This window comes from Pteronotus mesoamericanus, unplaced genomic scaffold, assembly GCF_021234165.1.
Source record: "Pteronotus mesoamericanus isolate MK-2021 breed Mesoamerican mustached bat unplaced genomic scaffold, CSHL_Meso_final scaffold_21, whole genome shotgun sequence".
Taxonomy (NCBI): Eukaryota; Metazoa; Chordata; class Mammalia; order Chiroptera; family Mormoopidae; genus Pteronotus; species Pteronotus mesoamericanus.
This window is the reverse complement of record NW_026555310.1, coordinates 4867369-4890883: the sequence shown is the minus strand read 5'-3', so window position 1 is coordinate 4890883 and position 23515 is coordinate 4867369. Positions and strand designations below refer to the sequence as shown.

At 55.8% G+C, this 23515-nt stretch overlaps 1 protein-coding gene across 1 annotated transcript in view; it reads right to left on the bottom strand.

Annotated features, from left to right (window-relative positions):
* Positions 1 to 23310, bottom strand: part of FAIM2 (Fas apoptotic inhibitory molecule 2) — a 28040-nt gene extending 4730 nt beyond the window's left edge. Inside the window, exons 1-11 of the mRNA XM_054590849.1 lie at positions 23174 to 23310; positions 19939 to 20134; positions 17200 to 17303; positions 16689 to 16753; positions 16227 to 16280; positions 10384 to 10434; positions 10034 to 10073; positions 9482 to 9519; positions 8883 to 8970; positions 8579 to 8674; positions 6815 to 6868 (exon numbers count right to left, since the gene is read on the bottom strand). Coding sequence (XP_054446824.1) covers positions 6815 to 6868; positions 8579 to 8674; positions 8883 to 8970; positions 9482 to 9519; positions 10034 to 10073; positions 10384 to 10434; positions 16227 to 16280; positions 16689 to 16753; positions 17200 to 17303; positions 19939 to 20134; positions 23174 to 23188 — 801 coding nt within the window. The 5' untranslated portion in view covers positions 23189 to 23310. The remainder of the gene's footprint in view (positions 1 to 6814; positions 6869 to 8578; positions 8675 to 8882; positions 8971 to 9481; positions 9520 to 10033; positions 10074 to 10383; positions 10435 to 16226; positions 16281 to 16688; positions 16754 to 17199; positions 17304 to 19938; positions 20135 to 23173) is intronic.
* Between the last annotated feature and the right edge of the window lie 205 nt (positions 23311 to 23515).

Sequence of the window (23515 nt, the reverse complement as noted above, 5' to 3'; positions counted from 1 at the left end):
CAAAAGACGTCATCCGAGATTCCATTACGAGCAACCATTCATTACAGGGGAAAGTTACCTACTAATAATCCCCCCGGGTGACGGTGAGCATTGCTAGCTAACACCTTGGTGGAGAGCACATATTCCGGTTACACTTAACATCTTAATTGGCGGCTAAGATGTCAGCTGACAGCTAAAAACTGGGTTGACCACTAACACCTAAAAGGATAGCAGGTACTTGAGTTGGTAGCCAGCTGAAGAGGAGATCCTGCAGGAGTGGCACATGGGATAGGGACAGAGGCAGGTGTGGGGCTGTGATGCTATTAACTGATGTCTGAAAAGCCCTTGCACACACTATTCTTTTATCTCATCTCACTCACCCAATGTGCTTTTGGGAGGTAGATGTTATTGTCACTATTTTATATATGAGGAAAGGAGTCTCAAAGCAGGTGACTCACTTGCTGATAGTCCTTTATCTAGTGCAGGAACCAGATTACCTGTCTCATTCTGATGGAGATGAGGATAGAGTGGGAGGGAGGGAGAGACTGCAGGGATGGAGGGGACAGGCACACAGGCAGAGGAGCCAAAGCAAGCTTTCCTGGTTCGCCCTGCAGGCTAGTGTTGGACCAGGGTCTTGATACGTGCTCGGGCTGACCCCACTGCCTCCGGGACTTAGGCTTAGGTCGGCTGTTCTCCCAGAGCTGAGGCTGGGCGGGAGCCATGCCAGGGAAAGGCCAGCTCAGAGCTACCAACACGCAGGCAGTGAATACAAAAAGCTGCGCTTGCAATGTGTTGAATCAGCATGAAAAAAAAAATAAATAACACGTGGACCGTGTCCATCCTACAGAAATGCCAGCAGGAGCACGCAAAGCGGCACGCCCGAGGCTGCCCACTGCGGCAGCGGGCCTCACAGTGAAACACCGAAGACAACCCTGAACTCTGTCAACGGGGGCCGGGTGAGATAAACTGTGGGTAGCAGTTCTGAGGCAGAAACGCCTCTGGCACGCTGTTATAAGAAAAATGCAAGTTCAAAAAAATCCATATCAGATGATTCCCTTTTATGTTAATAGACAAATCTCATAGGAGCTGATATAACAAATATCTATAAAACTCATATAGAAAGGTCTGGAAGGATATTGACCACCGTGGTTACCCCTGGGGAAGGCAGTGAGGGAGATGGTTAAAAGAATGTTTTGCTTTACCTATATTATTTACGATTAAAAAAATGAAATATGTGAATACATGTATTCATGTATTATGTAATTAGAAGATAAAAAGTAAAAAGTTAGCCCTGGCCAGTGTGACTCAGTTGGAGTGTCCTCCCGTGACCCGAAGGGCTGTGGGTTCGATTGCAGCAGGTCAGGGCACACGCCTAGGTTATGGCTTGGTCCCCGGTCGGGGTGCATACGAGAGGCAGCCGATCAATGTTCCTTTCTCACATCAACGTTTCTCTCCCTCTCTTTCTCCCTCCCTCCCTTCCTTTCTCTCTAAAATCAATAAGCATGTCCTCCGGCAAGAATAAAAAAAGAAAAGGTTAAAGTTACACAAAAAAGAAGAGTTTGGGAACTCCCACTATAAGCCTCTGTGACCGGTGTTGCATTACCATGTTTGTCAAGTAGCTGAGGAGCCTGAGGCACAGACAGTATAAGTGATTTGCCCACTTCACACAGCCGAGAGGACAGCCTGTCTTCTGACCCCACAGCTCACTCTCTTCCCACCATGTGACACTGGCTCAGGGCACAGTGCATGCATACACGCATGTGGGTGTGCAAGGATAGAAGAGGTGGGAAGAGCTGTGTAAACAGAGCTCATAGCCCAGAGCACTGCAGGCTTCCTTGGGGATGCAGGCGCTCCTGCCGCCACTTCCTGAGCTGGAGAGTGAGCCTGGGCTTTGGGGATTCTTTAGAAAGAAGCGACCAGGCTTAAGCCTGGTCGGGGTGAGGGAGGAGAGGTGCTAAGTGGAGACCTGGAGTCCTGTAGTGGCCTGAGGCCAATGGAACATATTTCTCTTGTCTTCACTGACCTGGGTGTCAAAAGTTTAAATGGCACAAACAACTGCACTGGGTTCTGGCATGCGTCTCCAGAGTGGCCACTGAGGGAACAGGGTATGACAGGCATGCGAGCCAGAAAGCCTGGCCCAAGATAAAAGGGGAGCAGTGTGCAAAGTACGTCGGAGAGCCTGTGGGGGGGTCCTGCGAAGAAAGGCACGAGTATACGCAGACCAGGGAGTCACACAGACCGGGGTTCAAATCTTGCCTCTGACCTTAGGCAACTCACTACTACTAACAGGTAACACTTATTGGTCACTGATGACATGCCAGGCACTTTCTAAGTGCTTTGCATATATTAATTCATTTTAAATTTACAATGACCTATGAGGTCGGTGCTATCACTATCTTCATTTTACAGATTAAAAAAAATGGAAGCACACAGAAGTTACATGATTGGATCAGCTCACATAGCTAAAATGTGGCAGAGAATGGATCTGAGCCCAGGTACGCTAGCTCCAAAATCCAGTGCTGAATTGCAAAGCTCACATTTATAATAAGGGTACAAGCTACTGCAGCAGCTGAGAAACTGCCACGTTTGGGTGCTAGGCTGTCTCCTTTTTTCTTTTTACATATTATCTTATGTAATGTTGTGACAGCAACTCACAATGCTTATGTACAGTATTGTGAAAAAGTTAATATCAGCCCCGTGTTAAAGATGAGGCAACTGAGGCACAGAGTGGTTAAGTAACTTGCCCAAGGTCACAGCGGTAAGAAGATGAGCTAAGCCTTGAATGTGGTTCAGGTGAGATGTACGTGGCCACCCAGAGAGCTCCCTCCTGCTCTGCAGGCTCCCCTGGCCCTTCTGACAGTGCGGCCCCCAGCTCTGCTCTGGAGAACCCCGATCCTGAATATGAGAGCAGAGACTCCTCCCCTCCCTTCCTGACCCTGCCTGGGTCAGATACTTCCCACAGGGCGTCTGAGACACCCTCTCCCTCAGTCCACCACTCCCAGGGCTGGGGAGAGGAGGGCTCTGGGTCTGGGTGTTGCAAGGGCTTGGTTCACACAGCACGTTGGTTCCCGACAATTGGCACTTCAGGCAGTGAGGCTGAGGTGAGGCCTGGGAGGAGGGCGCCTCTGAGCACACTTTCCCCCTGGAAGGGGCCTGTTCCTCAAGGCTGGACCACGACCCTAAAAAGCCTGGGCTCCCCATCCCCCAGTCTCAGCCTAGTCCAGCTGCATGGCCTTGCCCTCAGAAATGGCAGAGTCTTTCAGGGGAAGGGCTTCAATCTCTAGGAGAGAAAACCATATGATTCTCAAAGCTCTCCCAAGCCTCAGGCTGGTTGGGGGTGGGGGAGCGGGGGTCAGGGCCTCCTGCGACACTTCTCTTCACCCCCTTCTCATGGCAGGGATGTGCCGTGTGCTATCTTGGAATTCTTCTAGCTGCAGCACAGGAAGGGCCCCTTGGGGCACCGAGGCTCCCCCACGCTAGGGCAGGGGAAGCCAGGATGGGCAGCAGGAGAGCGCAGGGGTACTGGGGGCTGGTTGTGGGATGGGCTGGAGCTAGGCAACCACGGATTCCACGGGACAGAACTGAAGCTAGACAGAGGGTCAGACGGAAGTCGAGGACCTTCTGGGTTGGGGGTTCACGGGAAGACCAAGGGACCTTAGATCTTGTGGGACTGGGCCTCTGAGGGCCCCCGTCTACCTGAAATTGAAAGGAGGGAGGGGAATGAGTCCAGCGACTCCCCCTCAACTCTCCCCTACCCCCTGGGACCAGCTGTATGTCCTCCCTCCTTTGGCCCAAGTGAACTGAAGGCAGGGGGAGTCACATCACCTGTTCCTGAACATTGTTTACATAACCTGAAAAATGAGCCCGACCAGGGACCTTCGGGTGTGTTGATGTCCTAATGAGACATTCACGAGTAATTAGGCTCTGTGGTTCCTGCCTCCCTGGTGACTCACAGGAGACTGACGCAGCTCTCAAGTCACCCTCGCAGCCACTTTCTCTGCCCTGCTCTGACAGCTCTTCAGCCGCGCCTCTGAGCACCCCTTCACCCACAACATCAAAGCGTGCCTACTGTGTGCCGGGCACTGTTCTGGGCACTGGGGATGCAGCGCCTAGATGAGCCAGACAGAAGTCCCTGCCATCGAGGAATTAAAACTCTGCTGGAAGGAGACAAACAAGAAACGAACAAATCAGAAAAATGTCTAGTATGTCAGAGGGTGAGAAGTGATACAAACAAAATAAAGCAGGGTGAGGAATAGGAGGCAGTGTGTGTGTGTGTGTGAGTGTGTGTGTGAGAGAGAGAGAGAGAGAGAGAGAGAGAGAAGCCTTGTTTTTGTGCTGATGGGAGCGACCCAGCAGGGAGGACAATGCTGGTGGTGCGAGGCGGTGGGGCGCGGTTACTGGGGAGACCGCTCAGCCTCCCCCAACTCTAAGACAATAGGAACTGTCCTCTTTGAGCACGACCATGGGGCACTGGAAATGGCACCAGCCTGGGCAAAGGACACCTGGCCTCCGTCCTAAGTGTGCCCCTGACCGGCAGGGGGACTCTGTGCCACCTCTTTGACACCCAGGGCTTCCGAGGTGGGAATCAGGTCTTATAACATCAGCGCTGCCCTGGGTTGAGATGAAAATCCAATGAGGTCATAGGTGTGAAAATACTTTGTTAAAAGGTAAAGGGTAGAGCAAATGGTTGGGATTATTTTTATTATCCTAATAGCACAAGGGATTATTAAACAAATTCAGTGGATTACTGTTGATCCAACCCTACCTGCACAGACGGCCTCCCCACTTGTTGCGACCTGATCCTCAGGGCGCCGAGCGAGCTCCCCAGCCCTCCCATCACGCTCGCCCTCTTCCCGCTGCGCCCTGCACTGGCCCCTCTTCTTCCATTTGTCCCTGGCAAACCCTGGCTGCCCTCTGACACCCCAGCAGGCTCACTCTCCTAGTGTGGCCCTCCCTCTTTCTTTCCTCCTTGCAGATTCCCCGCCCCATCCTCCTAGTCTAAACTTGTCCCTAGCATGTACTGCCCGAAGAGCGCTGGTCCAGGAGCGAGCAAAATTAATGTCATAGGGTGACCGACCATCCTGGTTTGCCCAAGATTAATGAGGTCCCCCAAGAAGCGGGAGTTGCGGTGCTAAAGCCAGGAAAGTCCTGGGTAAACTGGGATAAGTCGGTCACCCTAGTCTTGACCAAGGCCACGCTTAGTTGACATGTCATCATCTTGCTGGGAAACCTGCAGCAGACCATTTAACTTCTTTAAGGGTTTGTTTTTCTCATCTGTAAAAGGAGGGGCTTGGCATTTCACTAGATCCCTTTTTAGTCCCTTCCAGCCCTCAAGTTCTGAGCCTGGAGGTCATTTACTCATTGCACAAATATTTACTGAGCGCCACTATGTGGCATCTTGGCACACATCACACATAGTAGGTGCGCAATAAAGACCTGTGGAAATGAATGAATGAACGAACTGGCCACACCCTCATTCCTGGCTTGATCTCAATCCAAACCCTCGGCTCAGAGATATGACCTCCTATGTTCCCCCATTTCTGCTTCCCCAGTCTATCACCCACAAGCCTCTGGAGCCTGTTACTAAGCCCAGAACTCTGGCTAGACTGACTTGAGCTGAACATTCCCAGGAGGAAGAGGGCCGTCTGGTGATTGCTCCTGCTGGCAGTGGATGTTTACCTTGGGTCCCCCCATTCCTGAGGTGTCACCAACATGAGTTTATCCCCCTGGATCCTGGAGCACCATCACATTCATGCTTGGGGCCCATCTGAGAAAACGGTCTGTGTTGGGTTGCTCCAGGCCCATGCCTTCCACTGGTCACCTTCTGTCCCCTGGGCACCTGCTTCCAGCTACCCACTCCCCTCCCACCTAGCCAGGGGGGCTCTGGAACCAGACCATCTAGTTCCCAATCTGGTCCTACCACTTTCCTGAATGCTGGACGGCCTTGGACAAGTTATTTAACAGCTGAGCTTTGGGTTCCTTATTTTATAAAAAAAAATTTTTATCCTCACCCAAGGACATTTCTTTTTATTGCCTTTAGAGAGAGAGGAAGGGAGAGAAAGAGAAAGAGAGAGAGAGAGAAGAAATATCAATATGAGAGAGAAACATCGATTGGATGCTTTCCTATACACACCCCAAATGGGGATTGAACCCACAATCTGGGCATGTGCACTGACTGGGAATTGAACCCGTCACCATCTGGTTTACAAGACGACACTCCTATCAACTGAGCCACTTGGCCAGGGCAAGGCGCCTCATCTTAATTTGACAACAATAGAACCTATTTTACAGAATTATGCTGAGGATGAAGCACAACCGGAGAGCTTTTGGAGGAGAAGGTGGCAAGTGCTCAAGAAACATTAGCTGTTATTATGCTCAGAATTGCAGTCATCATCAGCCACACTCTCAGTTTGGGGGAACAACCAAGAACAAGCCCAATCTAAGTGCCTCTCTCTCAGAGGGTACTTAGGAACCTCCTTAGCTCCAAGACACCCTCCCAGCACCCCTAGGAGAGTGACCACTATCTGCGTCCACGTGGCCAGGACACCCTCACTCTTCCAGCCCCATGTGGAGCCCTGGCTCTCCCCCTGAGTGAGGGGTGCCTCTTCGCAGCTCTGTCTAAAGTTCAGTCCTGCTAGTACGACCTTCCTTCCCCCTCTGCCCAGATCAGCTGGTCCGTCTTGGGGACCAGACAGATTTCCTTGACCTTAGCACCAACCCCTGCCCTGCCCCAGACGCTTCACAGGTTCAGGGACACTGAGAGGAGGCAGAGGCGGTGAGGGCCTGGGGAGATGATCAGAGGCTGAGAGGGCCGCCCCCAGGGAGCCACACTTACCAACGTAAACACGCCTGCTCCCAGCACTGCATACACTGCGTGGAGCCAGGGCACCTGTGGGGCGACAATGGGCTTAGGGACCGCAGAGGGACAGTGGGGCAGAGGGGCAAAAAGGACAGCTTAGTCTAGAGAATGGGGGATGCGGGACAGACCTTGCCGGTGGGACCCTCTCTCACGGCCCCAACCCTCCCCAGCAGTCCCTAAGAAACTCCAGGACCCCAGCAGGGATCCTTGATTCTCTGCGTGTTCAGGGCAGGTGGGGGAACCCCAGGATAAGAGTGACCATGGGGGGCCTCGCGGGGGAGCGCCCAACCTGACCGGCACTCGTTGCCTCCACACACAGCCCCAGGCTCAGGCGGCACCAGAGTGGCCCTTCCTGTTGGGGCCCTGTCATTCTCCCAGCCTGGGCCTGGGCGGAGGCTGTTCCTTCCTCCCTGCCCTGTACAGGGCCTGTCTGTCCTTCTGTGGGAAGTTCCCAGGCCCTGCCTGTGCCAGTAAGGGGCTCAGGTGGAAGGGGACAAAGAGTTGAAATCAGGGGCATGGGTGTGGAAGGAGCTGGAATTCCTGCCCGGCCGTGCATGATGAGGTTGCCTGCAAGGGCCGGAGCAGCGCTCCTTCCCAATCTCGGTTCCCCCAGGTCGCGGGGCGCCCAGCTGTGAGTGGAAACCCTGTAAGAGGTACCACACCAGCTCTGCCCTCTCTAGGGTCCTTCCCCACAAGATTCCCGGAAACACAGGCATCCCAGCAGACTGTAAAGTCAATAAAGGGGTTCTTTGAAGCTCTGGGGCCCCTCCCGGAACCACCCCCCATCCTAGATACACAGAGGGCTCCAGGCCAGCTCCGGCCCCTCCCCTCGTCAACCGGATCCTGGGAAGAGCCAAGGAAATGCCAGAACCAATCCAGTTGTCCTGGAGCAGGAGCAGGGCCCTGGGGGCTGGGGGTCAGCACCGTGTGGTGGAGAAATGGGGGATGAGGAGTGCTGGTCCCAGCCTGGTAGGAGGGGGCCGGGGGCCAAGTACTGAGAGGAGCAGAGGCAGGTATAAGCACAGAGCCTCTAGCAGGGGTCCAATAATCTTTAGCTTGGTCTCTTGGGTTCTCAGGATTGGAATCTCAGACTCCTCTTGTGAAGCCCTCAGTCTGCCCCCTTTTCCATTTGCAGGGGCCTTAGTACCTAAAATGGGTCACTGAGCCCAGGGAAGTCCTAGCTGGGTTTCCCAGGGCGGGCTGGGCACTGTGAAAGAGCTGGAATTTGGCCGGCACCATGGATGCTCCAGTGGGGTGGGGGTGAATAGGCTCAGCCCACTGCCTGGCCCCCCGCCTGGCTGCCCAGGGTCTGCCCCTCTGGACTCGGCTGACCCCCCCAAGGGCCCCAGGAGGCCCTTCCTCACGGCTCCTCTGGGTCTGGTGGCACGGGGGGAGCTCTAGAGCTCCCTCCCCTGCAGCTGTTTAAATGCTCCGTGGCACAGTCGCCTCCAGCCTCACCTCCCCCCCCCCGCCCCCGCTCCGAGGCAGGATGGGAAAGGTGAAGCCGGATGTGGCTCATGGAGCAGGCAGGTGCCCAGGCCTGCTGAGAAAGGCCTCCTTGTTGGTTTGCTTACACTGCCAGCAGGCCCAGGGCAGGTGCCAGGAGGGGCCGGACAGGGTGGCAGGCTGCGAGCCTTTGGCTCCGGGCCTTCCCTGGAGGGCGCGGGAGGAAGCAGCACCCTTTGGTCAGCAGGCCCGCCGCCCTCCCCATGGGGCCCGCCAGGAGTCCCCAAGACTCACATATTGAAAGGGCAGGAGGATGGCCAAGATGAGTCCACTGAAGAAGAGAGTCATGAGCAGTACAAAGAGCGCACCCTGGCAGGAGGTGAAGTCAAACTGCAAGGAGGGGACAGGTGTCAGCAGCTGGCTGAGGCCCTCACAGCAGGCCTCGGCCCAGGACCCGCCCCCAGGGCCCAGCGTTCCTTCCCCACACCTCGTCCGGTGGACTCCCCAGATCCAGCTCACCCCTTAATCTCTCACCAGCTGGGGACCCTATGCTTGGAGCCCCCCACCCCATCTCTCTGCCCACGAGCCCAGCGCTGACCTTGGTCTGGAAGCTGAAGACAGTGACGGAGAGACAGACGAGGGCCGTGATGCCCAGGCACAGCAGCACGGAGGTGGTGTTGTAGTAGCTGCGGGACCGTAGGCCAGGCTCAGTCTCCAGCAGGGCTTCCAGGCCTGGTCCCCTGGACTCTTGCCCCCACCCTCGCCTCCCCTTTTCCCAGGAACCTCCCTGCCTCCCGGGCCTTTCTCCTGGGCCCTGCTGTCTCCAACACGTTAGACTTGAAATCCTGTTCGAAGGATCTTAGGGAGTGGGAGTGGGGGTGGAGAGGGGTTTGTGCTGCTGCCCGGAGGTGGGAACTTCTGTGATCAGACGTCTTGGGTCTTTAAGCTACAGCCTGACAGGAGTCACCTTGGTCTCTCTATCTCCCCCGAACACGACGTAGCCAGGTCCCAGAGGCATGGTACGGCTGAGTGTTTGGGGAGAGGGCTCGAGGCCGACGTCTCCTGCCTGCTGAAATCCACCCCCACATTCAGATGCTCTCAGGAGGATGGAGTTTGTGGGCAGCTCCCCCCAGCATGTGGTGAGTCCCTGGCTCTAAGCCTAGCCTACGGCCCCTCCCCCCCACCTGTGCCCTTTACCTGGACAACATCCCAGTGAGGTAGGCCATGGACAGGGTCTGAAAGGAAAAGCAGAAATGCTCCAGGACTCAGGCTTCAGGGCCTAGACACCTTCCAGCTCCAGCCTGGGTCCTCACCCCTGCGCAGACCCCTCAGCTCTAAGCCCGCTTCACCCCCACATATTTACTTCTAGGACTCAGGCCTGGCGAAGCAGTGTCCTGGCCGGCGTGCCGGCTGTGCCTTTCTCCCATCTGCAGAGCCCTGCTCCGCTCCCCTTTCCAAGGCCTCCTGCACGTCATTATCCATAACTCTAGGATCCCCCATGCAAACCTCTTCAAGACAAAATCACAATAGAGAGAGAGTGGATGGATGGAAGAACAGGCAGACTAAGCCCACTTGGAAAGAAGGTGGAATGTCTTTGGGGAAGAAGCGGGGTGAAAATATCCCTCTGCCCCAGTGACTCCACATTAGACATCCCCAACCTGGACTTCCTGGCCCTTGAATCCCAGCCTCCCCGCCTCCTCCCTCTCCCCCCGACTCTGCCTCTCTCCCCAGCCACCCCCAGTCACTTACAAAGATGGTCAGGAGAATCAGGTTCCAGGGGAAGTGCCTCCTGAAAGGCAAGCCACTAAGTTCAGAGGAGCACGGGGGTGCCAGCAGCCGCAGGCTGGGTCACCCCTGCAGGGAGGGCATCTCTGCCCAACCCCATCCCCTCTTCTTGGAGGCTCTTCCTTCGGCTACAGCCTCCTCCCACCTCAGAGGTATTAAGTAAGGGAAGAAGGGGCTGGCCTGCATGATGGGGCCCAGAGAGGGATGGGCCCTCTTAGAGGTGCACAGCACACTGGTGGTAGGCGGCACTGGGGCCAGCGTGTTCAAAATCTGATTCATGTTCCCACAAGTTGTTCCTCAAGCCATCGTCCTACCTGGGTCCAGAACAGCAGGCCAGGGTCAGGTAGGTCGCAAAGAATACAGCGCTGTGAAAGACAGGTCAATGGTGAGTCCGCCAGTCCCCGCTCATCCCACTCTCTACCCCCACAGGGCACCTGGTAAGTGATGGGGACAGCGGTAAGGCTACAGTCATCCCAGAACTTAACGATGGGCAGGGCGGCGGTCCAATTCTAAAAGAGGAGAAGGGGAAGAGGATAAGCCTGCTTCTAGAAATATTTGGGTGCCATGGGCCAGCTGACTACCCACTCAATCAATCCAAAGTGGCCTCCCTGGACACTGTCTTATTATTTCAAAAGAAAAGCTCCTATACACTGTTTTCCGTGTGCCAGGCAGAATGCTAAGTGTTATGTGAATATTAGCTACCGTAATCCTCATATCTTCTTGATGAACCATGCCTTTCACTTAACAGCTGAGGTACAGTGAGGCCAGGTGACTTACCCAAGCTCATGCAGCTACCATGTGGCAAAGGCAGGATTAGAACCCAGGCACTCTGGCTCCAGCGTCCCAGCCCCACACTGCCTCCTTCAGGCCCTCCCCAGCCCTGGCGCTGCCTGTAATGACCTCGTCAGGTACTTTGCTGGCGGTCTACCCAACTAGTAGGGGCAGGGGCGAGGGCAGGAGCCTCGGCTGTCCTGCTAGTGCCTGGCACGAACAGGCAGTACCCGTGGCGTGGATTTCTGGAACAGGTGGCTATGTCCAGTGGGAGACTGGCGGGGAGCTCAGGCACAACCCAGAGATAGGGATTGAGAATTGAGGATTTCTTGGAGACCAGTGAAGGTGGAGGCCAGTCTGGGGGGCAGGAGATGAGGGCTGAGGACCCAAGGGTAGGGCATGCCCTAGATCGGGGCCACCACCAACACGTGGTCTTCAGCACCAAGAGGGCTGTCTACGTGGCGCCCACCATCCTTCCCTATCTCCCTCCTCGGTTCTCTCGCTCGTCCCCCACAGCAGCGATTCCAATCGTCCTTCGCCATCCCCAGACCTCCAGGTCTCCCTCACTCTCCTGCATGGTCTGGCCTGATGCGTCCCAGAAAGATCTGAGATGAGCTGGGGCTCCCGGGGCTCCCTGCCTGCCATCTACCACCATCCTCGTGCATCCGTGCCCTTCCTCCTGCCCCCCTCCCATCCCGGGGCAATCGCCCCAGCCTGGGCTCTGGGCCCCACACCCTCGACCGCCCTGCCGTCTCTATTACCTAAACCTTTCTACTGCTATCTCGCCTCGCACGCAAACCTCCTCAGCTGTCTTCCATCTTTAATCAACATCTTCCTTGGTTCTTGCTACTTCCACCTTAACCAACCCACAGCTAAGCTTCTTGAAAAAGTTACCTCCACTCACTGTCTTCTTCTCCATCTTCCAATCACTCCCCAACCCAACAAACCCGACCCCAGCTTCACTCAATGAGACCTGGCTTTGCCACGTTAGTGTGACCTTGTTGAGTCCAGCTGGCACTTGCCAGTCTATATCTTACCTGACTCTTCCACAACATGTGCTCTCTTTGTTGTTTCCCTGGCTCCACAATGACACTTGTTCCCCTCCTACCTTCCTGGCCACTCCTCAGTCTCCTTCAGAGTATCTCTAAATATGCCTCCTTCCTTCCATGCATAGGGTCTTGCGGGTGAGTCTCCCTTCATGCTCTTCCTGGGGGGCTCACTCATTCACGGGACTTCCTTTATTAGGCAGATGCTCATGACACACACCTATATTTCTGATCTAGGCTTTCCTTCTTAACTGAGCACCTGAATATCCATCTGCTCACTGGGCAGACATGGCTATTCAGGAATGCGCCAAACTTGACAGGTTAGACCCGAACTTACCCTCTCCCCTGCTCTTCTCCCGCGGCCCTACTGTGGGAGACAGGTACCCTCCACGTTACCCAGCCAGAGGCCTCCTCGTCATCCTTGACTCTCACTGCCGTGCCTGGTTAATCACCTGGACCTGTTCATCCTCCTACCCAGGCAGCTCTCAAACCTGTCCCCTTCTCTCCATTCCCACCACCGCCCCTTTTGGTGGGCTCCCTCTCTCCCTCTGGTCCTCCTGCCTCCAGCCCTGGCTTCCACCCTGCAAGCTACTGGCAGACCCAACCACAAGACTCCCCTGTTTAAAATTTCCAAAGACCTGGCAATGCCCTGCATGATCCACCCCCGCCCACCTCTCCAGCCCATCCCTCCCCACACTCCAGCCCTCCCCGCTCCCCTCTCATCACCCTCTGCACCTCCCACTCTAGTCCCTCCAGAAGGGACCGACTGGCAAGGACGTCTGAGGTCTGGGTCGGCGGGGCTTCCTTGGCACCACGGGTATACTTGGACCGAAGCCTGCACTCCCCCATCCCGCGGGCCTGCTCATCGGGCTCCCAGGCATAGCCCCTGGGGGCACCAGTCTGCGACCTCCTCATTTTGTATCCCAGGGCCTGGCACTGGTTGGTGATCTTTCAGTGTTTCTAGGGAAATGCAGAAGGACAGGAAATGTGGGGCTGAGACAAGCCTTATTGGCCTTGGTGCGCGGGGCCCTCCACCTTCACCCTCTCCCGTTCTTCAGTGGTTCCCGCATGATGTGGCACCGTTGTCACAGTGACAGGGGTTCTTAGCGCCAGGGCCAGGGCTGCTGAACATCCTGTTCTGCGAGAGACGTAGAATCTCCTGCCCTAGTTGAGAAACACCCCAGTGTTGCTATCTTTTGGACTCACTGCAGTCATTAGTCAGTTGCTTCAACAACAGTAATAATGCCTCCTCTCTGTGTGTCCTGGGTGTGGGTCCTGTTCCCCTGACCAGAAGGGAAGGTTCCTGAGGCCAAGGGTCCAGTCTCCTTTTCCCTCTGGTCCATCGCTCCTCATCCCTCAAGACACGTGGCCAGGAAGAAGGGGAAAGAGACTGACCTGGGGGTATGGCGGGGCCCGGAGCCTGACATTCAACATTCACATGCCGGCTCTGCCACTACTATCTTGTGACCTTGAACAAGTTACTTAATTGCAAAGCCCCAATTTCTTCCTTTGGAAACAAGAACATTAGTATCAACTCACTGGGCTGCGGGAAGGATTGAAATGAAAGAATGCACATCAAGCATTTAGCACGGGGCCTGGCACGAGTAAAGACTTGAGGCTGAGAGTTGTTATTACTGCAGTAAGACTGACAGCTTCCTGGAGCAGCTGTGAGCAAGCCTCCCCCACCACCTTTCCCTCCTCCACCTGGTTCCCCCACCCCTACCCCACAGCCCTTACTTTTTCCTACTGTGGGGAGGCCCGCAGTTCCTGCTGCCATGGCTCCGAGGGAGCAATCAGACAATAAGGCGGGAGCTCACTGAGGGAGAAGACTGGGGCCTCGGGAAAGCTGTGGCTGGGGTGGGGGCAGCGCAGTGCTAGAAGGCTGCCATCCCAGGGGGCAGGAAATGAGTCCCAGCAGAAGGGAGAGAGAAGCTGACTTGTGTGTCAGAGCCTGGGCCCAGGGCTTGGACTGGAGCCACCGTCTGTTTACAGAGTGTCAGGACAGAGGAGTGAAGCTCGCCGGGGCGGGGTACGGGGGTAGGGAGTGCTGGGTGGTGCGGTGGCCACAGCATCTAAAACCAGTCTCCTCCCCTCCCGTGTCCTGCTCTGGGACCAGCCCTGAGCCACGAGGGTGGCATAGAGCACTGAGGAGAAGTGCATGCGCTTTGCAATCAGAAAAATGTGGTTATGCTACTTTGGAAGCAGTAACTTTTCTCTGAGCCTCAATTTCCTTACCTGTAAAATGCGGATAATAATACTATCTGCCTTGGTAGGGTTAATGTAAGGATCAAATGAAAAATAGAACAGCGTCTCGTATAAAAAAAAGAGCTGTTTTACTCTCTCATTGCTATTAAGGGCTTAGGATGTTGGAGGGGATGATACTGCTGGGCTTCAGACCAGGAGGCCAATTCAGGGTGCAGGGCGAACGGTATTGAGGGGTGAGGAGCAGGTAGGGCAGGGCAGAGCCACAGGCTGCTTTCCTGGTAAAAAGGGTGGTGGAATTCTTGAGTATCTTGAAGGCTTTGTGACATCCCATAAACAGCACATGGTCCATGCCCACTTCCTATTGCTCTGCCCTCCTCCCACCCCTGAGCCAGGGACAGCATCTCTGTTTTCTGCCTCGATGTGCTGAGGAGGAGCATTGACAAAGCTTGCCATTCAGAGGCCAGATTCTGATGCCTGCCCTCAGTGGGGTGGACTCTGCCCCAACTTCCGAGCCTGCTCATGTCTGGGCTGACCCCCTGCTACCATCTGCTCAGGACGTGGTGTCTCGCAGACCCTCCTACAGAAGGTCTGGCAAAAGGCCTGGGGTCTCCATCCCCGAGTTCTCAGGACACCTGAGGCTGCCGGGCCGCACTGACGTACTGGGAGCCATGCCAACCTGCTGCGCAGGCTGGCCAGGGTGGCAGTCCCTTGGGCCTCATTAGCTTTACCACACAGTGCCTCCCAGCTCCCCAAGACGCATGCCTCCTGCCTGGTCTGCAGACAGGCCCTCCCTCCTGTGCCCTAAGGAAGGCTTTGGGGGGATTGCCTCCTCCCCTGGGACCCCCAGCTTGACTGAGACTTCCCTTCACTCCCCCACTCCTCTGAGAGGCCCCAGAGGCCAGCAGGAGTCTCCTTCCCATCAGCCTTTGCATGGCTTGCATAAACTCAAAGCTCACTCTGGGGCTGTGCTGGATTCGAGGTGGCCCAGGGGACTATGAGCTGAGCCCACATCCCCATCTGATCCCTTTCTGGACCAGGCCTGGGCCAGCCCTACGGGGCAGGCTTCTTGGAGCTTCTACCGCCTCAGTCCCCACTGTTCTCTGAGATATCCTGGATTCCCCTACAGGGAGCCTTCTAGTCCTTGGACAATCTAGTCCCTAATTCATCAAAGCAGTCCCACTGCCACATTGTTGCTTAAGCCACTCCAGTCTCCATCCTTTGAGGTGACCCCTGACATGGTCCGAGGGCTCAGTGTACCAGGCTCACACCTTCTCTCGTCCCCTCCTCCGAGTGCCACTTTCTCACTGGCTGCCTCGTGCCGCCCACTGCCTTCCCCCACGGACGGCTCCTCCCCAGCAGCCCCAGCACAGAGCTGGGTTTGGCAGGTGCTGGAGAGTCCGCCAAGAGCAGAACTGTCCAGAATGACCGCTGCACTGCCCAGATGGGAGGGTCAGAATCACTTACACTGTTGAACTTCTCTCAAGTCACCTGCCACATTCCTTGAAGAGTATAGAACAACCAGGAGCTGAGTGGCTCGGGAGGAAGGGAGTCTTCCAGGCAGAGGGATTAAGAACACAAGCCTCACCCTGAATTCTGGGTTTGAATCCCAGCTCCACCACCAGTTGTGTGACCGTGGACAGATTACTCAACGTATCTGGGCCTTAGTTTTCTGAGAGAATCATACCACGTAGATTTGAGGAATGATTTCAATACCATATATCAAGCACACAGAACAATGCCCAGCCCTCATTAGGCATTCTATAAGTAGTAGCAATTATAGTTAATAATTCTATTGGTAAGCATTAATAACAACGTTAATAAGAATAGCAACATTATTATTAGTGTGGACCAAGGTGTCCTCTCTCCCTTCCCTTCAGGGCAAGGTCTGAGTCTCCCCAGCCATGGCCCCAGCCCTACCCTTCCCTCCTAGTGCAGGTACTAGAACCTACATCTGCCTCCTTCCCTCCCCTTAAGACCTAAACACCCCAGAGGGGCCCTTCTGGCCTCGCACTTGTGAGAATGGTTCCTACTGGAGTGGGGAGAGGCCACGGGCTTGTACGCTGCCAACAGAGATTTCCCACCATGTGTCCCTGGGCGGTTCTCTGGGAGGGGCCTGGGGGCCCGGGGTTACTCACTAGGATGCCCAGTACCAGCCTGGGTTAGCCTGGACATAGTCCTTCACGGGGTCACTGCAGAGAAGGGAGGAGAAAGAACAAGAATTTACCCTCTGTCTCTATTCTAGTTCCAATTGGCATCTGCCCCCTCCCCCCAGTTCACAGGGCTTTAGAGAAAGAAAGGAGGCGTGCACCCCTGGTAACTTGGGAAGCCCCAGCCACAGTCCCAGGCTGGGCTCAGAAGTGCCTGGAGGTGGAGCCTGAGGATCTGAGAGGGACCCAGAAGGCACCAGGCCCACCCCACACTGGAGGGATGGCTCCTATGTGTGCACTCGCTAAGGCTGCCCCTAGTACGAGGAGCTCCACTGCCCACACAAGTCTCTCCAGGCAAACATTCCAAGAGAAATCTGGCTCTGGGTCCCACGTCCCAGGCCTGGTCACAGCCACTCTCCCCAAAAGTGCTGGTCTGCAATGCCAACTCACCAGAAGGTAAAGAGAGCCACGATCCCCAAGGTCACCAGCAGCTGGATCAGCAGGATAGTATAGACCTGGGGACGGGAGGGGCTTATGCTCAGCCCGGGGAACCTTGTTTGAAGCCCGGGAGGCTCAAGTCCCCGAGAAGCTCAGAGAGGCCCCGGCTTCCCTGTGACTCAATCTACTGTCCCTCCACCCTCCTTCTTGAGGGTCACTGGAAGGGATCCAGGACAAAGTAAAAGGGGAGTTAAGACGTTCCAGGGCCCACATCCACAGGCTAAGGGCCTCCCTACCCCCAGTATCTGGAGAGAAGAGACAATGTGCTTAGGAGGAGCAGGCAGCGGGGCGGGGGGCGGGGGGGGGGGCGTGAAACCTAAGGAAGCACTTCCCAACAGGAGCCGTCAGCGGGCATCACAAGAGAAGGGGAGATTGTGGCCAGAGCCACGGCTGGGCCAGGGCTTTCCAAAGGGTCCCCCGCACCCAGCCCCCCAGTTCTGGGGAGCAGGGGAGGGGCAATTACCTTTCGGATGAAGACTCGGCGAACTTTCTGGTCATCCCAACTGAAGGTTGTGAAGAGCTCATGGTCTCCGGTGGGGAAACCGCTGTCATAGCTGGAGCTGCTGCCTGCGTGGGCAGGGGAGGGCCATGAGGGCCCCAGCGCACAGAAACACTGCCCGCAACGGCCGCCTTTGTCCAGCTGGCTCTCTGGACCAGCCGAAGCCTTTCTCTCCAGCCCCATTCTCAAACCTCCCCCTCCCCCTCCTGCTCTCTCTCCCCAGTTGCTTCTCATCTTTCCTGTCCTGAGTCCTGAGAATGAACTGTCATCCTTTCCCCTTCCCGCCACCCTGGCTGGGGCTCCCTGGGCACTAAACTCTGCCAAACAAATGTGACCCTTCCCTCTGGTGTCCCCCATCGCCTCCCTGGACATTCGGACTCCCTCGTGGCAAAGAACCAGAGGGACAGATATAATCCCAGGACTTTCCTGGCACATCCCTGGGTCAAAGGCCCTGAACCCAGCTTGGTCTGAAGCCCTTGGGGTGGGAACTGGGTACTAGTCCGACGGGAGAACCTGCCGCTGCCACGGCTGGGACCCAGGGCTGAGGGAAGACTGGCAGGGGAAGAGGGCCAGGACAAGGCAGGCAGAGGGGTGTGGGCGGGAGGGAAGTTTTGTGGGCTGGTCCCAGAGCTCGGGCTTTCAGAAGACCTCGGGCTCCACAGTCACACAGACCGATGTGCGGCCCCTCCTCTAGGACTGACTAGCTGTGCGACCCTGAGCACATCACCAGCCTTCTCCAAGTCCCGTCTGTGAAACGGGTGGGTGATACCCACCTCATGAGGAGGAAATGAGATAAAAGTGAAAGCCCATGCCTCTCTGTGCCTGATGGGGACACCGCCACCCTCTCCCTTGCACCCCTCGTCTAGGCCATTGCTGAGGCCTCACGTGTGTCCACCCTGTTCTCCTTCTGTGTCTCCATCGGTGCTCCAGGTTCTTTCTGTCCACAGTAATAGCCTCAGTCTTGGTTTTTCAAAGCTGACCATGGCACTGTTCTGCTTCAAGCTCTCCGATGGCTCCCCACTGCTTTTTACTCCAGTTCAAGTTCCTTAACAAAGCCTCCACAGCCTCCCATGAGCCCTCCAGCCCCACTGCACGTTATTTCCTCCTACTTTTCTTCACCTGACTATTTTTTCAGCCATGTGTTCTCTTGCTCCTGGGCCTCTATGCATTCCATTCTTTCAGCCTTGAAAACTCATTTGTCTGCCTCTTTACCAGGATAACCCATGCTATCCTTCAGGACTCAAAGCAGATGACCCTTCCTCCAGGAAGTCTTCCCTGATTGTCAGGCAGTCTAGGTGAGTTGCCTAGGCTTCTATCACTGCCTCTGATTCACCGTATGGTAGTTGTCTTTTTCCTTCTCTATGCAGTCAGCTCTGTGAGGGAAAATCGATGCATCCCCAGAAATTAGTTCAGTGTCAGACACAGTGCTTGGTACACATTTAGCAAATGTTTGTCACATGTTGACTGCAATGGCCTACTTTCCTGTCCTGACAGTTCCTTGGAAAAAGCCTTTAAAGGCAGCCAGTCCTAGCAACCAGATATGGGAAATGAGGAAGGGGGAGAGAGGTAGACCTATTGCAAACCTGGGGTCTGGCGACCCTCACTGTCTTATCCTTTACTGCTCCTTCATGGTCTCTCTGCATCCCCCGACCAAGGCCCGAATAGCCAGGCCATGGAGAGGGAGAGAAAAAGAGAGAAGGCAGTCCTGTGGGTATCTGAGGCAGTGAGAAGGGCTCCCACAAACACCAGACCTTCACCGGCCTTCCAGTTGGTCGTGGCGAAGTAGCTCTGCTTAGGTGTGGGGCTCTGTGGCGAGCAGTGCGGACCCTGGTGACCGCTCATTGTAAGGAGAGGCTGTCCGAAGCATTGTCCCTGGGATCCCTTCCAGAATTCTGCTGGGGGCGGGGGGTTGACAAGGTGAAGGAGGAGGACTGAGGAGCTGCTGAGGAGCCTGAAGGGGCTGAGGAAGATTTGAGAGGGGGCTCTTCCTTACAGCTCATGCAGAGCTCTATGTTCCCAGCCCTGAGGCAAAGCTCCCACAGCTGCTCAACTTAACGCAGGGGCTCCCACCGGCTACAATGCTTGGTCTGCCAGGTACTGGCATGAGCCTGGGGGAGTCCACCTGTGAATTAGTTATGCCTGGTTGTGAGGGACACTGAGGCTGGCGCCCACACACCTTCCCACACCGTGCCCCCAGCAGTGGCCTGGAGAAGGGAAGAGAGACAGGAGAGTGATGGGTGAGATGGATCCTCAGGCCTCTGGTCCCCAACACTGGTCTCCATGGTGATGTGTCCCCACTAAGGTTTCATACCAGCTAGCAAGCACACAAGCTGCACCCCAACTCACAGGGCGCCACCCGCAGCCAAGGCCATGGCCTGCGGCAGCATCATTCTGCGCCTTCCTGCTAGACTAGCCCCCTTTTGCCCCCGCATCGGTCCCCTCTGCCCTAGCATGGCAAATTGAAAAAATCTCCTTGTCCCTACCCAGGAGCACTCTGACTGCAGACACTGTACGTCTCCCTTTTCGTGGAGCACTCCTGGACCTACCCCCAGAACAGTCCTCCAAATCCCCAGTTTTGACAACAGAGCATCTTACAACGGCCATGCAGTGCATCTCTTTCTGGGCTATTTCCTCCTACCGGGTTTTCCATGTGAGCCCACCGCTCCCCCTGACACTCCAGCCTCCGGGAGCTGAGAGACTTACTAGGGTCCACATAGGCCCAGCTGGGGTGGAGAGGCACAGCTGGAGGGGCCGAGGGGAAGGCCCCTGCCTTCAGCCCCTCCCCAGAGGTGGCCTCTTCGTACGAGGGCGGGGCCGAGGGCACTGCTGGAGCCTCCTTCTTCTCGCCATTTGCCTGCTGCTGCCCCTCGCTGCTGGGGGCCTTGTTAGCCACAGAGAGCTGTGGAGTGGAGGCAGAGAGAGACGGTTACCAGGGAAAGGGTGCCTTCCAAGCCCTCTTCACTAAGTCTTCCCTTCAGTTTCGGAAATTTTATGGGTGCTTTGTCACCTGAACTAGGAAGGGTCGGGGTACAGACAAGAATCTCCCTATTTTTGTGGTATATGTATACAATGGAATATTATTCAGCCCTAAAAAAAGGAAATCCTCCCATATATGACAACATTGATGAACCTAGAGGACATTATGCCAAGTGAAATAAGCCAGATGCAGAAAGGTAAAAACTGCATGATCTCACTGTGTAGACTCCTAAAAAAGTCAAACTCACAGAGCACACAGTAGAACAGTGGTTGCCAGGGGTTGGAAGATTTGGGAAATGAGGAGATGTTGGTCAAAGGGTACAAAGTTTCAATTATGCAAGATGAAAAAGTTCTGGGGGTCTACCCATGGTGACTGTAGTTAACAATACTGCACGGTGTACGTAAAATCCTCTGAGAGGGTGGATCTAAGTGTTCCTGGCACAAAAAAAGAGGGAGCTATGTGAGGTGATGGATATGTTAAACAGCTTGACTGTGGCGATCATTTTACAACATGTGTGTATAATAAAACATCACATTTTATGCCTTCAATATAGTCCATTTCTATTTGTCTCTTATACCCCAATAACGGTGAGGGGGGGATGTCCCTGTTTTACAGATGGGAGCGCTGAGCCCCAGGGGCATCAGCGCTGGCCAGGCACACCCCGGAGCTGGGGTAAGAGCTGGGACAGGAGAACGTTCCCAGGAGCGCCCCCAGGAGCAGTCGCTGTTCCCAGAGCTAGGACTGGGTTTGTATGGGTCCACTGTTTCTCTGGGGTCCAAGCAGGGGCCTGGCACACAGCGAGCCTTCAAAAGTATTATTGAATGTAAGGCTCTCTCATTTAAATTCCCTGCTTGCTACCTTGCTAATTGTATTTTCACCTCTGTTTTAAAATGGGGATCAGAGAGAAGAATGCCTCCTCCAAGGTCACAGAGCCACCCGTGGCCCACTGGGCTGCAGAGCCCAGGTAGCCCCATCCGCTGGCGCCGGCCTCCTCCTGCTGGGCTGGAGGTGACCAAGGAGCGCGGGGATGAGAGCAGGGACATGGAAGGCCGGGGTGGCGGTGGGCGGGGAGGGAGAACAGAGGGAGAGGAACGGGGACTGCAGGGTGGAGGAAGGACAAGGAGCCCCGGCCAAGGGTCCTGTTCTAGCCTTGTTCTATTAGAATCTCAGCCTCTCCTCCAAACGGGCATCTAATTCAGCCCCTTTCACTCTACAGATGAGGTAACTGAGGCCCAGAGGGAAATGGGCCTGTGGCAGGTTGAAAACTCAAGTCCATGGACACTCAGATGCGTCACCTGCCCCACAGTGTACACATGTAGCTTTGGAGAGAGGATATGAACCGAGAAGGTCTGGGTGGCACCGCCAGAGAAGGGCAGCTCGGGGTGGAGGGGTGGTATGAAAACTGAAACCGCAACAAAAGGCCTGGAGCTCAGAAAGTGGGATTTTAGGTCTGCTTCCAAAAAGAATGTGTTAAGTAAGCCTGAAGGGCTACTGAGGAAGGCTGCAGAGCCCTTCTTGGCAGGGCGCGTCTAGCTGAGGCAGCCCAGAGCCGGGCAAGCGCCAGACCTCTGCTCCCATTCAGCCCTGAGGACTCCTGGACTGGAAGGGTCTGTTCCACCACTGGAAAGCCTGAGAGTAAGTTGGGAGTGAGTGACAGAGGGGGCAAGAGTAATACATTCAGCCCAGGACAGGAAGCAAGGTCAGCAAGGCGCTTGGTGGGGGGTGGAGAGTGGAGGGGGAGGACAAGGAGGGGGGAGCTCTCATCTTCACCATGGTGCGTACCCCACAGGCCTCCTCAGGCCCGTGGGACTGGAGCCCTGGTTCCCCTGTTCCCCCCACTCCCCAACCTCCACTATCAGCCAGACCAGAAGGGTCATGCCCAGGAAAACCCACTGCAGCCCTCCAGAACCAGGGACCTCTGCGCCCAGACCCAGGGCCCGTGTCTGGGAAAAGGAGGGTCACCTCCAACTTCAGCCAAGCTGGCCCTCTCCGCCCCGGGGCTCCTGGCCTTGCCCCCCATACACATACACACATCCGGCATTCCCGAGTGAGGTCTACCCAGTGGCAGGGGTGGCATCACCCAATGACATCATTTGGAGGCCTGATGAGCTTAAAAACAGGGAGAGGAGGGTCTGAGAGCCCAGGGTAGGCTGCCATTGGCTCTGAGGCTCATCTCAGAAAAAAGAGGGGGTGTGTAGGGAGGTCTCCATCTGTTTTCTCAGCTCAATCCTTAGCAGCACCTCCAAATGGAAGGCCAGAGAATCCTCCTCCTTTGCCCCAGGCCCTGGTGGTTGTATAATTCCACAGGCTGTTGAGTTACATAACCCTAATGGGCCGGCCAAGTCTTTGCCCCAGCCTTTCCCCTACATTTTAGGCCTAGAACTGGGAGGGGAAAAAAAAAATCCATTTTATCTGATCCCTTCGAGTCCCATGCCCTGCCAAAACCAAAACAAAAATTAGAGCATCTTTTTGCAGGGTTGCCACAGTAACCCCCTAACCATAGCGGATGTATCGGGATGTATCCAGATGTGGAATAATAAGAGAGAGTTGGGTTGGGGGGGTGTCTCTGTGGCGAGCACGAAAGATGAGCTAATGTCTAGGTTGGGATTGGACCAGAAGGGGAGGCTGGATAGGGTGAACACACACACGTACACACGTACACACACGGACACCCAGGCTGACTCCTGAAGGGGGGCCGGGTGTCTGTGCAGGGTTCTGTGATGTCAAAGCAAGGTGGAAGAGGGGGACGGGAGGAGAGGTGAGCCTGGTGGGCAGGAAGAGGCCCTGACCCATCCCTTGAAATGGACCTTTTGGTCCTCTGACTTCAGCAAGGACCACAGAGGACCCTTCCACAATAGCCAGGGGAGGATGCGTATAGTGGTCCAGAGAGCCTGCTTAGGATGGCGGGGAGCCGGGAAGCCCGAGGATGGAGGATGGTGCAGGCGGGGGAGATGCCGGTACCTTGCCCTGGGTCATGGTGCCGTCTCTCGGGGAAGGGGTCCCTGAGGCAGGAGCAGACGCTTGGGTCACCGCAGCCTGCCTGCGTCTCTTCCTTCCTCCGCGTGGGTTCTAGCAACATCCACCGCAGCCGGGCCAGGCGGACCGGAACGTACCATCCAGGCGCGGGGAGAGGAGGGGACGCGGCGGGGAGAGGGGAGGGGGGTTGGTGCGGACCGGGAGGCCGCAGAGGAGGCCCCTGCGGATTCGCGAGCCCAGCCGAGGGGAGGAGGCAGTGCACCGCCCCCTCCCCCAGCCGCCTCTGCCCTCTGCCCGCACCCGTGGGACCAGCGCGCGCTCTGGGGA